Raw genomic sequence first — 15,104 nt, 5'->3', positions numbered from 1 at the left:
ATATATATATATATATATATATATATATATATATATATATATATATATATATATATATATATATATATATATATATATATATATATATATATACTTCTATAAGTTAGGCCAGGCAGTCGATAGGAGAACAGAGAGTTATAGATAGGTAGCGTCAGGGTAGAGATGTAGAGAATTAGAGATAGTGTAAGGAATGGTCATGGGAGTGCGTAGTTAGTAGAGTTAGCAAATAGTATATAGTTTAGGTTAGTTAAATTAGGTAGGAAGTGATTGTGTACATTTTAATAAAGAACATTATATTTTGACTTGAACTTGTGTGTTGGATCTTTTCATCATCTTCACCACCCCCACTCTTACATTTGGTGGTTGCTGTTTCCCCCACCCTCGCAACGGGCGGTAGATAATCTATTCACCCCCACACCCTCACAACTAGTCACACTGTTTCTTCACATTTCGTTGTCATAGAAATACAATTTCTAATTTATCAAGTCAAATTATGCTTTGACTCTTTTGAAAGATAATTCAATGTGATATTTTTATAAAGTAACTCTAAAATATTTGCACTCAAAATTATACTTCAAATGTTAGTGTTTCAGTTCCATTCCCTAACATTAAACTAAACTTGACTATAAACATAAATGGTCCTGGCTATCTATTTTATCAGCTTAAATGCTTAAGTAACGTTTGTACGTTTATACCATTTCAGATATCGTTACACAGCAGCAAACGTACACTAACAGCCTTGGATACATTTTCTAGTCCAGCAAATCTCCAAACGTCACTCCTAGAAATGACCTTCCTGCTCTTCAAACATAACCATGACGTCACCCAGCGCTAACCGCACGTCACATCATCGTCTGAGACAGTTCCAGACGGCATCCAGCACCTGCCGCAACCCATCCCTTATCATCTACTTCCTGTTCTGGAATCTTCTCATCATACACTGCTCCGCCAACACCGATACTAAGACAGAAGGCACCTCGCCCGTCCTGAAATTAAGCCGGCACTCTAAACTCAACTGCCACGAACAAAAGTACTCTGACGTTAACTCCAGCACCAAGACCACAGCGGCGCCCTACCCTCGACATGCCCCGCCCTCGGAGATCACCATTGGATACATCGCCAGCAACACGAAAAGGGAAGACAACCAACTCTACATCCCGCCTGGGCAGCTCTACTCAGGGGCGATAACCTACGCTATACAAAAAATTAACGAGGATCCCAACATCCTGCCCAATACCACCCTGAAATTTGTCATCGCTGACACCTATGGCGAGGAGAAGGAGAGTTTGTTTCAGACGGCTGAGATGATCTACAAGAACATTTCGGCCATCATCGGCCCTCAGGAGACGTGCGTGCATGAAGCCAGGCTGGCCGCGGCTTATAACGTCCCCATGATCTCATACGTGAGTACATTCTTATGTTACATCTTATGCGTGCATGCTATATGGCATAGATGTTACATCTTATATGGGTCTTAGCCGCGGCGTATAATGTCCCCATGATCACATACGTGAGTACATTCTTATGGTACACATTATACGTGCATGCGATATAGCGTACATGTTACATCTTACACGGGTCAAGGCATTCTTAGTGCATCTTATTCGGGCGTATGAGCGAAATAAGGGCAGATCAGGCTTCAAACCTCTTAAATCGTATATGGACCTGGAAGAGGGCATAAGGGCAGATAAGGCTTCAATCATCTTAAATTTTATACGAGCATGAGACGAGCGGTCCAATTACATCGTATACAAGACAAGCGTACCTATTATATCATATAGGCATGTGTATAAGGGTAGACTATCCTTAATTCCTTGAAAATCTTAGACGGGCAAAGGGGAGGGCATAAAGGAAAATAAAGTTTTATTCTTATTAGATCTTATATCGGCATTGTGAAGGCGTAGGATTTAAAGTAATATTACGCCTGTAGTGTTTTACTACAGTAGGAAACTTAATACAAGAAACTTCAAAGACAAAGGATCGTCTTTTGTTGTGTGTAAGAGATAAAGGTCATATAGTCTCTTGAATTGATCATCTAACTCATGTTTCAAACATCAGAACCGGCATTGACTGACCAGATCAGTGGCGGAACTAGAAAAAAAGGGCCACCCCGCAAAAAATTTTTTTGGGCCCCATAATATATATATATATATATATATATATATATATATATATATATATATTATATATATATATATAAAGCAAAATACGAAAATCCGAATATAAAATACTCAGTACGGGCATGTTCGATATTTGAAAAACTAAAAATTCCTAGTTTTTATTTATAATTAAAGCATGTTACAACAGCAGATTACTTATGTGAGTTCTATTAGTCTATTTCAGGGGTCGGCAACCTGCGGCTCGCGAGCCGCATGCGGCTCTTTTGATATCAAGATGCGGCTCTCCAGCTCCTTGAACAAATACTAATAATCTTAATAAAAATATAAGCTATTTGAAATAAAAAAAATGCTAGTGGCTCTTTAAAACCAGGGAAATTTTGAAAGTTGTAACTTTTGGCTCTTCCGCTTCAAAAGGTTGCCGACCCCTGGACTCTATTTAGAAATTCTCTGTTTTTAAGTTTGACATAATACCTTCTAAATTACTATTCGGTCAAAAGCATATGAAGCATGAAAGCTTTGTTTGTGTAATGGTTTCTCGCCTTATGTTTATTTTTATGTTTTTTTCTATTTATTTTATTAGCTTTTCATAAATTTCCTATTTATACTATGTCATTCTTTATTATGTATTTAAAGCATAATAATAATTAAGAGAAGTAATTGCTTTTTAATTTGTTTAGTGCAAATCTATTAAAAGGTTCTTAAGAGCAAACACACTTTTGACAATTTAAAAAAGGGAAATAAGTCATGGAAGTGGTTTGAACGTTTACCTATCTTTCACACTACAACTCAAATATACATTTTTTTCCTTTACGATGCAGCGTGTGTTAGCTAAAGTAGAACATCACTACTGTAGTAGATATGTTTCTTTTATATGAAAATTATTTTTTTAACTATAAAGAAATTGATTATGGTCGGCTGTGGGCCCCTAAACGGCCTGGGCCCCCCCGCATTGCGGGGTCTGGCGGCACTGTAGTTCCGCCCCTGGACCAGATACATGTTAAAGGGTAGTGGATTCGTTAGCTTTTATCTCAAGGAACTTGCTAATCAGAAAAGTGCACCCAAGTAAATCCAATCAAAACACTGTGTTTTGTTTTTTTTCAACCTTTTATCAACATGTGTCTCTCCCATAATGCTAGGTATTTTTTTATTGATTTTCTCAACAACGTGTTCGTATTACGAAACATCTTTCCATTCTTCTGATCTATTATTTCAGCGATTTAATCCTAAAACGATGGTAGCTTAAATAGATCATACACTACATTGTTTTACATAGGATTGAGTTTAACTATTAGCTAGAGCTAATTTGAATCTAGTTAGCGATTCTAAATGAAAAATTTCTTAGACATTTTCGAAGATTCGACCACCATTTTCAACAAAATATAGTTTTAGTTTGATCAAGTTAAAAACCAATGCGCCTTCAGCATAGTTAAACTAAACCAATATTCACTATGAGGGTCTTCTATAACTTCGTCTCCTTACCGCTAGTCACCATACACATTAGGGCAAAGTAAAAAAAAAGTTCCCAAGTGTTCTAAACACAACTGCTGTCAATTAGTGTAAACGAAAGGAAGGAACCTTTTTGTTCATTTAATTTGTAATCAAATAACGAGTTTTACGTGTAAAAACAATCATTAAAGAAGTACAAACTATAATCAATTTTTATTATGAAAAAAAAAGTGCTTTGTTGAAAATTTTAAAAGTACGCAAATTAAACTTAAAAAATCCCATCATTATGTCTACCTGTCAACTTAAAAAAAATCATTTTATAATTACATGAAAAAAAAATAATTGACAAATTTATTGTCATTAATCAAGCGGAGTTTTATTGAGGCATTTTTTTTTATTTTGTAACACGGAAGAAAAGTGGGGTAGCATAAATAAACCCTAACCCTACCCAAGTACCCTTCCATTAAACTATTCACCCGCAGTAACCGCTTGACTGAAAATTGTAGTTTGTTTGATCGTTACCCGCCCCACTTGGGGAATTCAACGTGTTAAGGGATACAAAAACTGCTGTAATGAAGGGACAGGTTGCCTTTGTTTTGAGCATACAGACGCTACAGCCTGTTCAGCCATCCGGGTTGAGCGTGAATTGTATCCCCTCCAGTTGCGCCCCTTACCCCGCCTCACCGGAAGTGTGAAAGGAAGCGGGTTGTCCCAGGGATGACAAAACGATCCGGGTTGATCGGGGTTGGGAGAGGTCTTTTGTTGTCGTGTGATCAAGGTTTGTGAATGTCAGGTGATTAATAGAAAAATCATCGCTGTCCTCGCTTTTGTCTGGCTTTTTAATTACAAGTGTGATTTTAAAAAAAAAAGAATGTTTCAATAAAAACAAGTTTGAAATCTTTACAATTTCACGTAATTTATTTTAAAATTTGTTTCCGTTTCTAGAAAACACGTCGTTTAATTTAAATTATTTCTTTCTTTTAATTAAACTTTTTTATAATATAAGCTGGTCATGCATAAATATTTCAAGGATTGTATGCAATGTATAAAAAGCTATTGTTGCCTTGACGAGTGTAGAGTTACTTCCCTCTAATAAATCTGCATTAATGTCGTTTTTTTTTTTTTTACCGCTAGATCTTTCGTTAACACTGCTACACAGTATTTTGTATGCATGAAATGCATAGATCCCGGAATGGCTTTTGCTTTCTATTCTCCTGTCTCCATCCAATAGACCAGGTCGACTTTAAATTAACGAATTTCTCAGAGTAATGTCCCTTGGTCTCCCCAGTCGATGATTCTGCTGTATACAAATCTAAACAAATAGGGTTTCTATCCGGTTTTAAACTTTTAAATTATGGGCTTTTAGTTATTTAATATTTTGTTTCCAGACCACAAAATACACAAAATACGACGGATTTTACAAATTAACATGAAAAAACAACACATTATCTTTAGATTCGAACAGGCCACAACATGCTAAAACAGCACGAGTTTTAAAAAAAAGAAAAACCTAAAAGTTGGTCCTGGTAAAACTTGCCCTTGTGGCATGGCCCCGGATAATACAGAGCACGTCCTTCAGGACTGCTCCTTGTACAAACAGGCGCGATCCAAATACTGGCCTCTATACACCCCACTCATGGAAAAAACTATATGGGGCACCCACATACATAGAGAACACAGTCCAGTTCATACACGAAGTTGGAGTTGTTTAAATTCTCCAACATAAATTCATCTAAGAACGCAGAAGATGAAGTTTCAAGACCATGGTATTATTTTTTTTTTAAAAACATTTCCTTTAAAGCTGGTCAAATCTTCGATACCACTGACTCGTTTATATAGTAACGTTCTCTTTTTCAAACCTGACGGTCCAAGGGGCAAGTGAAGTAGAGTTAAACTGTTTCTGTGACCTCGTCACATGAAGGGATATAATGCCCAGCGCTATGCCCAGCCACCTTTTCTTTCCCTAACGTGAGTCGGGTACCCACCAGAGCTGAGTTGACTCGTTTAAAGATTGCTTAAAATTACTCATTTTGCTGTGACCACCGAATTTTGCAGCTCATTTTCTAAATACTTTTTTCTGTCTCTCAACATGATTTACACAAAAATTTCGGTTCTACTTAAAATTTTAGAAAATGTACAAAAATAAAATGCACTGCATTCCAGAAAAAAATATGTATAAAAATGTATTTAAAAAGTTTCAAATATGATTATTATTTTTTTTGGAAAATGCATTGCTCTTATTTTGCTTAATGGATTGACCTTTTTCGCCAGCTCCAACTAATGCCATAGCTGATGTATTATTTACACGGCTGTCAAACATGGATCACAAGCGTAAATGAAGACTGGGAGAATCCACTTTAAATTGTGAAACAAAACAACCGCAGCTCAACATTTGACAGTTAAGCTGTTGAGTGAACTATTCCACGGCTGTTCTTATACTTGTACTATTGTAATACGTGTTTGTTAATTAATCATCTTTTCCCGTTTTTGCCCAAGACACACGGGGCAGATGAAGTAGAGTTCATCTACTTCAGAGATCTCGGCATATGTATGGAGAATGTGGTCACCACTATGCTCAGCCGTCTTGGTTTTCCTAATGGGAGTTAGGTACCCAAAAAAAGGGTGGACTCAGGTACATTCTACTGACTTGGACCCGGATTCGAACTTGAGACTTTCGGGTTAGCAGCCTAGCTCTCTACCATTAGGCCATGCCTTACAGTTCTATGTCAATTACTTACAAAGTACTTTTGTCGGCAAAATATGTTTCTTTAATTAAAATATTTTAACCGCCATTATTTTCAGTGTAATGTCGAGTTAACTGGGGTGACAGGAACGTATCCCTAACATTTGTGACCGCCAGACTTTGGAGAACGACATATGAGTAGTCCCGCACTCGTTTGACCTATGGCCCAAAGACCACGCGCTGAGAAATTCGATTGGGGTGTTAATGACAGAAAGATGGAGTAGACACAGACCGGCAGGCCATCCGGCCACTGATCACGTGTGGCCCGTATCACGTGTCAGCATGGTCGGTGGTTTTACTCCGTCGTGTCGTGAGTCGGTGTCATCAGCATTCCGTCGTACGGATAGGTTAGGGTAGTAATCTAGACGGGTCAGGCATTCTGGATAAGGTGGTCTAGGAATCTAGATTAGGTTGGAATATCTGGATAAGGTGTTCTAGTATAGATTAAGTTTATGTATCTGGATATGGTGGGCTTGTAATTTAGATTAGGGTGGGATATCTGGATAAGTTGGGCTAGTAGTCTAGATTAGGTCGGGATATATGGTTAAGCTGAGGTAATAATCTAGACAGATTGGCTATGAAATAAATAAGTGGATTTAGTAATATAGAATAGGCCTGGGTATAGAGACAGGTTGAGGTAGAAATCTAGAATAGTCCTGGATATCTTGATAAGTTGGGCTAGTAATCTAGAGTTAAGTTGGGCTACCAGGATAAGTTGGGATATTAGTTATGGCCGGCATATATGGATAAACTGGGCCGGGATGTCGTATGGATAGTTTAGCAAGGGAAGGGATGGGGGTGTCAACGAATGATGTGGTATCCAGACTGGATCAGGCTATTGTCTCGAACAAAAGGTCTATTATAAGCACAAGCTAAGGCTTCATTTGATATCGGCTATCGTCTAACACATTGTGTCATGTTGGATTAGGACTGTTGTCTGAATAGTTTAGGGTAATTATCTCGATATATTAGTGTCAGGTGGAACCATTATCTTGTTAGAGTAGTACTAACGTCAAGTTAAGCTTGGGCCACTGTTTGTCATGAATGTGTCTGTAGTCCGGGTAAGAAATATCTTCACAATAAGGTCAGTCGTTAGAGTTAGAGCTATCTGTTTGGTTAGTTCTAGTTTCACGTTTTGGGTTATTTTCACTATTAAGGCTTTCCTCTGAGCGATCTGGACCATCTGAAAATCGGTCCTATTATATCCAAAGTCTAAAACACGAGTTAAGAACTGGTTGCGACCCCAGAGGGGTTGGTGAAGGCTGGTGTCCTGTAGGGTCGCCAACTTGTACAGTGAACTACAGCAAAAATTCACTAAATGTTATTTTTTTAATATGTATTTTTTTATTATTATTTCGGGATTTGATATTTATAAAAAAGGGGTCGTCTATCAAATTTTTTTAAATGTTTGGGATTAAAGTTAATTTCTTTAGGGGTGGGTGGGGGGGAGGAGGGAGGGGCTTCTAAAGCCCCCCTCCCCCAACACCCCGAACGAAATAGAATTTATATGCGAAATATATACTTTAACCAGTGTCTTTTTAACCCCCCCCCCCAACACCGAAAATGTAAGTCCGTCGAAAGTTTCGAAGTCCCCACCCCCAGAGAAAAATATTACTTGTGCTGTTGTGGTCTAAAGATAGCCTAGAATCTAATAACATAGCAACGTAATTAACACGGCCAAGTCTTGTTAGCTCAACCAAAACCATTCCTCGACCAATCAAATTCACCATCACCCCCCCCCCCCTTCCATCCCAGCTAGTGAAGTCCCACTTCCTGACTGCAGCCATAAACCTCGTCACCGCCTATAGAGTGATCTCCCCTTTGCGCTCCAGATATGCATAACCACTAGCCCCGAACCCGGGCCGTTATTAGCTCAGATGGGGAGACTAATCTTCCGCGACAGCGTGAATACAAAATTCCTCGGGCCGAGCCTGGGAGGGCTGCGTGGAGTGGTGAGTAAAAAACACGCGAGGAATAGATTTGACCCGTGGTGCGTGGAGGGCCTGTGGCCATGCTGGGCTCGATGGAGATATTTGTCATGGTTTATCGATAGTAATTTTAAATGTTTAATGAATTTTTTTGTTGTTGACATGTGCAAGTTAGATTCACCCGTAGGCAGGTGAAGTAGAGTAAACCTGATTTTAAAAAAAATATTCTGGGTGGATAATTTAAGCTCAATTTCTAAGCTCATGACACATGTTACATAAAGAAGCCCCTTTTCTTCAGCTGTAAAAGACAATTCTTTGATATGAAATTATGTTACATTTAGAAAAATAAATAGCTAATCTCCTAGCTAAGCTGACACACTATAATTTTTCTTAGTTTCTCAACATCAGTGTTCAAATAAAAAAAAACATACCCTCATATATTTTACATTAATATAAATTGGTTATTTTAAGAGCATCTACATTTACATGAAAAACGTAAATAAACACTTTCATTGATAAGAACATTTACATAAAGCTTACACTTACAAGAAAACTTACATGAACACTTTCATAAATATTTAAACTTACATGAAGACTTACATCATTACTTACATTAACAATCATATAAACACTTTAATAAACTCTAATATGAACATTTTCACGCAGCCTGTAAAACTACCATACTAAACAAATCGATTTACAATTTTGCCATTAAATAAATTAAATGACTTCCTTTTTTGATTGCATTAAAATTATCACAAGTTAAATCATGTCGATCGTGAAAAGAGAATTAAAAATGATTACCAACATTTCTTAACACAAAACTGAATCAAACAGCCAGTCAGGATTAGTTAGGATTAATAAAATGTAATTACCGCTACATCGATTTCTTTTTACAAAGCCAACATATTTTTACGATGCTAATCAAAACCACATTTTCATTAATTCAAGGTAATTTCTTATCTTCTTTTATCTTACACTTTGATGCTGTGGTTTGAAATATTTAATCACCATAATATTTTTTTAAATATTAGTTCAATAACGAAATTATAAATGTAAACTAATCAAACATATAGAGAGAGAGAGACGCAGATAAAATCAATAGCGAATTTTTATAAAGGAAACTCTATCTCTGTCCATAAATAAAAAATTTGCCTCGAAGAGGAAATTTTGCAATAACAGTCAATTTTGTTCAAATACTAATTCAAATTTTGTGTTATTACACAAATGCACATTCATGTAAACATATATATATATATATATATATATATATATATATATATATATATATATATATATATATATATATATATGTATGTATATATATGCCTGTATATAATTTTAATTATTTCTATATTACATTATATAGTATCTCTTTCTCGGATATGAAGGACCTGATTATGTGTCCACCTAGCTCTAATGGGTTGCGTAATCTTTAATTTAATTTATAGTCCAGAACACCGGTATACATTGCCAAGTACTACAGAGCCCCCACCTGCCCTACGTAAGGGGCCTACCTACACCGTCCGTTATTTCAAAACATTCTTCATGTTTAATCTCATTACCACCGCACAAGCTACTACTTCCGCTGTTTTTGTACCGTCTAAATTTAGCTCCTTCAATTATTATCGGGTTAGTGGCATTCAATAATCTCCTAGGGCTGAACGACACGACCAGGCCTTCAGATAACGAGGTACAGGGACTTTATGGGCTAGAGGTTTTATTTTATTTTATGGGAAATCGAAATTTACTAAACGGTGATTTAATTATCTTCAGGGTTGAGCGAGGACGGGTGGTTTTTGTTGTGTTGTTCGTGTGTTGTTCGTGAAATGTTCGTTGTTTTTTATGTTCGCGTGTCGCAGCCATTTTTCTAATTATAGCACGTAGTTTGATAGAACAAGAGCGACGGATAGGGTTCACGCGATACTTTATACATTGATATATTCCTACATAAACAGGGCGACTAAGATCTAAGAATAGGGTAAATGCATTAGGGAAGGCTAGGGTCATGGTACTAACGCTAGAAAACTAAGACTTTTAGACGTGTTGAAATAGTTTCATGAGGCAGAGATTCTTCCAGGTATTTCATCGGGCGCCCCCACTCCCCACACACACGCACCCCAGTACTTCTAGCACCTACCACCACCACCAACCCCCCCCCCCCAAACACACACACTGCAGCATTTCAAGCACCCACTACACCTCCGAACAAAATATAATCTACATCAGGGGTCTCCAAACTACGGCCCGCGGGCTGGATGCGGCCCGCGAGGTCCTCTTATCCGGCCCGCGGAGATCTTTTTGTCCACGGAAAAAACGTTTGTTGGTGATGGCTGAGGAACTTTGCCCAGAAAAATCAAAGACATGCCTGGAAGAAACTGGCCCCCGAACTGAAATTTGATTGTTAATGCGGCACTCGGACTGAAAAGTTTAAAGACCCCTGATCTACATACAAGACTAAATGTTTTAAGTGCCACCCACTTCCTCTGAAGAAACGTCTGAAAAAACATTGGGCTTCAGAGAGCAGGAATACAGTATACTTCCCAGAAACGTTGACCATACAAGTCACACACACAGACACACTAGTAAACACACGTATGGATGTTATCATACTGTAATATATGGTCCTACAGTGGCGTAGGTAAATGGTAAGGGGGGAGGGGGTTATAACCCCTCTTAGACCCCCCAAACAACAACTGTTTTACATTAAGTTACATGTATTGGCAACGTTAGATGTGTATCTCTAACATATTGTGCGTAAGCACTGAACACTATGTTCATCTATATCTGTAGATCTTAGCTCAGATTATTAGTATCCGGAGACATTAATTTAGAATTATCTGCAGTGCAGTAGTGCGGAAGGAAGCTGACCATATTTTGGATCAGTTAAGGGGGTGTCAACGTGGTTAGTTGTCTACTATGTAAGTAAAGTTCCCTTTTCAAACCTGACGGTCTATGGGGCAAGTGAAGTAGAGTTCACTTGTTTCTGTGACCTCGGCATATGAATAGATAGTGTGGTCAGCACTATGCCGCCTTTACGTTTCCTAACGTGAGTTAGGTACCCATCAGAGTTGGGTGGACTAAGGGAAGGTCTACTTACTTGAACCCGGATTCGAACTCGAGACTTACGGGTTAGCAGTCCAGCTCTCTACCACTCCGTCCCACTGGCTACTATGAAATGCAACATAAAGAGTTGAATGGTGTCATCCTAAGCTTAGTTTGTTATAGCATTTAAACTTCACTTTAAAATGTTTATTTTTGACTAAGTTCATAATCCCGTATTTTTGTTTCGTTTTATTTAAAACTGTGATTCATATTTCTTAAACCTGACCTAGTTTCTATATCGGTATCTGAGGTCTGACACGGGAGAATGCCATCAGTTCCAGAGACACTAGCCCCGACATTGTGACGTAGTCCCAGACACACAGATGACCTAGCATCTGTCCGAATGACGTATCGACAGTCCTAGTGTCTACTGCCACTCAGGGAATCCTCGGCAAGTTCTGACGCTGACAGAACTCGTTTGGGAGAAGGTTCTAAATTTAGCCTCGCTCCCTGAACATTGTTTTATTCCTTGTGAAGGATTCAGGTCAAACTGGGATAACCGAGGGTATAATAGGGGTGGGAAATTGGCTAGGGGTATGTTTAAGTTTGTGATTTAAGTACAATATATGAAGCAAAAAGCAACACATGTTTGTATCCTAATATATGAAATGGGACAGCGTGGTTAGATGGTAAACAGTACGACTCTGTATCCGAAAGCCTCGGGTTCGAATCGAAAACTGCTTGTATTCGTAGGACGTTCTTTAGTCCACCCGTATCTTATGGGTTCCTGACTCACTATAGGGAAAACAAATTAGGTTGGGCAGACTGCTAAGCACACTATGTCTTTGTATGCCGTGGTCACAGAAACAGGTGAACACTACTTCACCTGCCCCATGGACCGCCGAGGCTTGATATGGTAACTTTGATTTTTGCTTAACAAACTAATGATCTTGTTAATCATACAACCCCTAGGCTCATTTATTCACTCTCAGGATACAAAGAGGGAAGTTTTGGTCTTGTTTTTAAAATATCCTTCAGAATTACAACCACTTTTGTAGTGATTGTAGGTTTTACTTTCTCTAAACTTAAACTGTTAACATACCTTTCAACGTCAGTATTTTTTTGAAAAGTTAGACATGTTTGAAATATTATCCTAACAGGCAAGTCGTGTTTGGATAATTACCCGCCTCCAATTTATCTGGCCAGCTGATCTTTACAAGATCCCATCCGACTTCCGGTTCTGGAAATCCGAGAGATCATAACCCTTTGCCGTATAATTAGGTCAGCTTCATCCACGGATGAGGTGCGTGACGTCAGATGCACGTCTGCTCTTGATCTCTGTCACATGCAGGTAATTGAAAGTGTAAGGGAGGGGGGGGGGGGGTCAGGATGAGATCTGAGACAAGATTTGTGGTTTGTGTGAGTCTCAATGTTTCGTTGATTGGGTTATCTTGTGGCGGGGGGGGGGGGGGGGTCAATGACCTGTGGTATATTTAAAAAGATAATCAGCCAACAGCATGCAACACTAAGGTGGGTCGGGATGCGAACGACAATGGGTGGGATTATTGTGGGGGAAGGACGTCATCAGATAAGGTGACACCAAAACGAATAATTACCAGTTTTGATATGACTGTGGGAGTCGCTTATTTTACCTTTCTCGTAGTAATGGAAGAAGGGTGATTAAGATGATACCCTATAGACTCCTATTATACAGCTTATTTTGGGTCTGAGTAACCACTCCAACGCCCTAACACTTGACCATTTTGTGCCAATATGGCTAATATATAGTGGGACGGAGTGGTCTAGCGATAGAGAGCTGGACTGCTAACCCGTAAGTCTCGAGTTCGAATCCGGGTTCAAGTCAGTAGACCGTCCCGAGTCCACCCAACTCTGATGGGTACCTGACTCGTTAGGGACAGTAAAGGCTGACCACACTATCTCTTCATATGCCGAGGTCACAGAAACAAGTGAACTCTACTTCACTTGCTCTATAGACCGTAAGGTTTGAAAGGGGAAAATTACTTTTACTTTTATGGCTGGCCAATATAGGAAGAGTGTTTTAGTATAAGACACACTTTCATTATAGGTTAATATTAACTTTAAAAAAAATTCATGAAAAAAGTTTTAATAACAAGCTTTTATGTAATGATGCACTAAAAAGTAGAACATAAATTATAGACTACTATTTAAATAACTATAAAGAAAAGCGTGGGTCACTTTAGTATCTATTGGCTACCTTTACTAATGTTAAGGAAGACACCCACGCTTTTCTTTATAGTTATTTAAATAGTAGTCTATAATTTATTTTCTACTTTTTAGTGCATCATTACATAAAAGCTTGTTATTAAAACGTTTTTTATGAATTTTTTTTTCAGTACTTTACATGTTTTATTTACAATAGAGTTACATGACTAAAAACCATTGCGCGCCTACTGAATATCACGTTCAGTAGGCGCGCAATGGTTTTTGAACGCAGCCATTACGTGGTCGTGATGGCGCAGCTATTGATGACGCGTGTGGTGTGGTTGGCTAGACATGCCTACTAATTCGGTCCAAATTTTAATTAATTCATAAAAAATCAATTAGGCATCCAATTAAGTCAAATTTAGTTTCAGATTGCATTGTCTTCATGTCTTGACCCACGTGCCAAATGTGAATCGTATCGGTCAAGTAGAACTGTCCGAATTTTCACTCCTGCGTTTCCGTCTAGACTGACGACAGACTGACGAGGAAGTGAGTTAAATAAAAGCTTGTAAAAAAAAATTCATAAAAAACGTTTTAATAACAAGCTTTTATGTAATGATGCACTAAAAAGTAGAACATAAATTATAGACTACTATTTAAATAACTATAAAGAAAAGCGTGGGTCACTTTAGTATCTATTGGATACCTTTACTAATGTTAAGGAAGACACCCACGCTTTTCTTTATAGTTATTTAAATAGTAGTCTATAATTTATTTTCTACTTTTTAGTGCATCATTACATAAAAGCTTGTTATTAAAACGTTTTTTATGAATTTTTTTTCAGTACTTTACATGTTTTATTTACAATAGAGTTACATGACTAAAAACCATTGCGCGCCTACTGAACATCACGTTCAGTAGGCGCGCAATGGTTTTTGAACGCAGCCATTGAAGCTATTGAAGGTGATGACGCGTGTGGTGTGTTTGGCTAGACATGCCTACTAATTCGGTCCAAATTTTAATTAATTCATAAAAAATTAATTAGGCATCCAATTAAGTCAAATTTAGTTTCAGATTGCATTGTCTTCATGTCTTGACCCACGTGCCAACTGTGAATCGTATCGGTCAAGTAGAACTGTCCGAATTTTCACTCCTGCGTTTCCGTCTAGACTGACGACTGACGACTTACGACAGACAGAGGAAGTGAGTTAAATAAAAGCTTGTAATAAAAATGTAAGGTTTTATTTGATTCATTTAATGTAATTCTCTAAACGACATAATTAGCTTGAAGACACAACATACTGAACTCAAACATGTGACATTTGATTTTTTATTGAGTTATGTGTGACTTACTTATATGTCACTAACATGTGTCATTCTTATTTGTCACGGACACACGTATGTCAGACTTATATGTCGCTGTCTTACGTGTGACATCTTTATCGGTCACTAGTATATGACCTTCTTATATGTGACTGACAAACATGACATTCCTATATGTCACTGACTAGCTTGTAGCATGCTTCTACGTCGCTGACTTACTTTCGACAGTCCAATTTCTCAAGGCCAATTTAGCTCACCCCACGTCAGACCCATTTAGAAATACGCATGTAGCAGTTAGCAAAAGTTGAATGAACT

The 15,104-nt window shown here is 38.0% G+C and overlaps 1 protein-coding gene across 1 annotated transcript in view; it reads left to right on the top strand.

Moving 5' to 3' along the window:
* The first annotated feature begins 815 nt into the window (after positions 1 to 815).
* Positions 816 to 15,104, top strand: part of LOC131957137 (speract receptor) — a 137,019-nt gene continuing 122,730 nt past the window's right edge. Inside the window, exon 1 of the mRNA XM_059321853.1 lies at positions 816 to 1,403. Within this exon, the coding sequence (XP_059177836.1) occupies positions 816 to 1,403 (588 nt within the window). The remainder of the gene's footprint in view (positions 1,404 to 15,104) is intronic.

This window comes from Physella acuta, unplaced genomic scaffold (genome assembly GCF_028476545.2).
Source record: "Physella acuta isolate Inbredline_101_S28 unplaced genomic scaffold, ASM2847654v3 ptg001212l, whole genome shotgun sequence".
In the NCBI taxonomy this organism is placed as follows: domain Eukaryota; kingdom Metazoa; phylum Mollusca; class Gastropoda; family Physidae; genus Physella; species Physella acuta.
The sequence above is the reverse complement of the archived record's forward strand: the minus strand, read 5'-3'. Positions and strand labels throughout refer to the sequence as shown.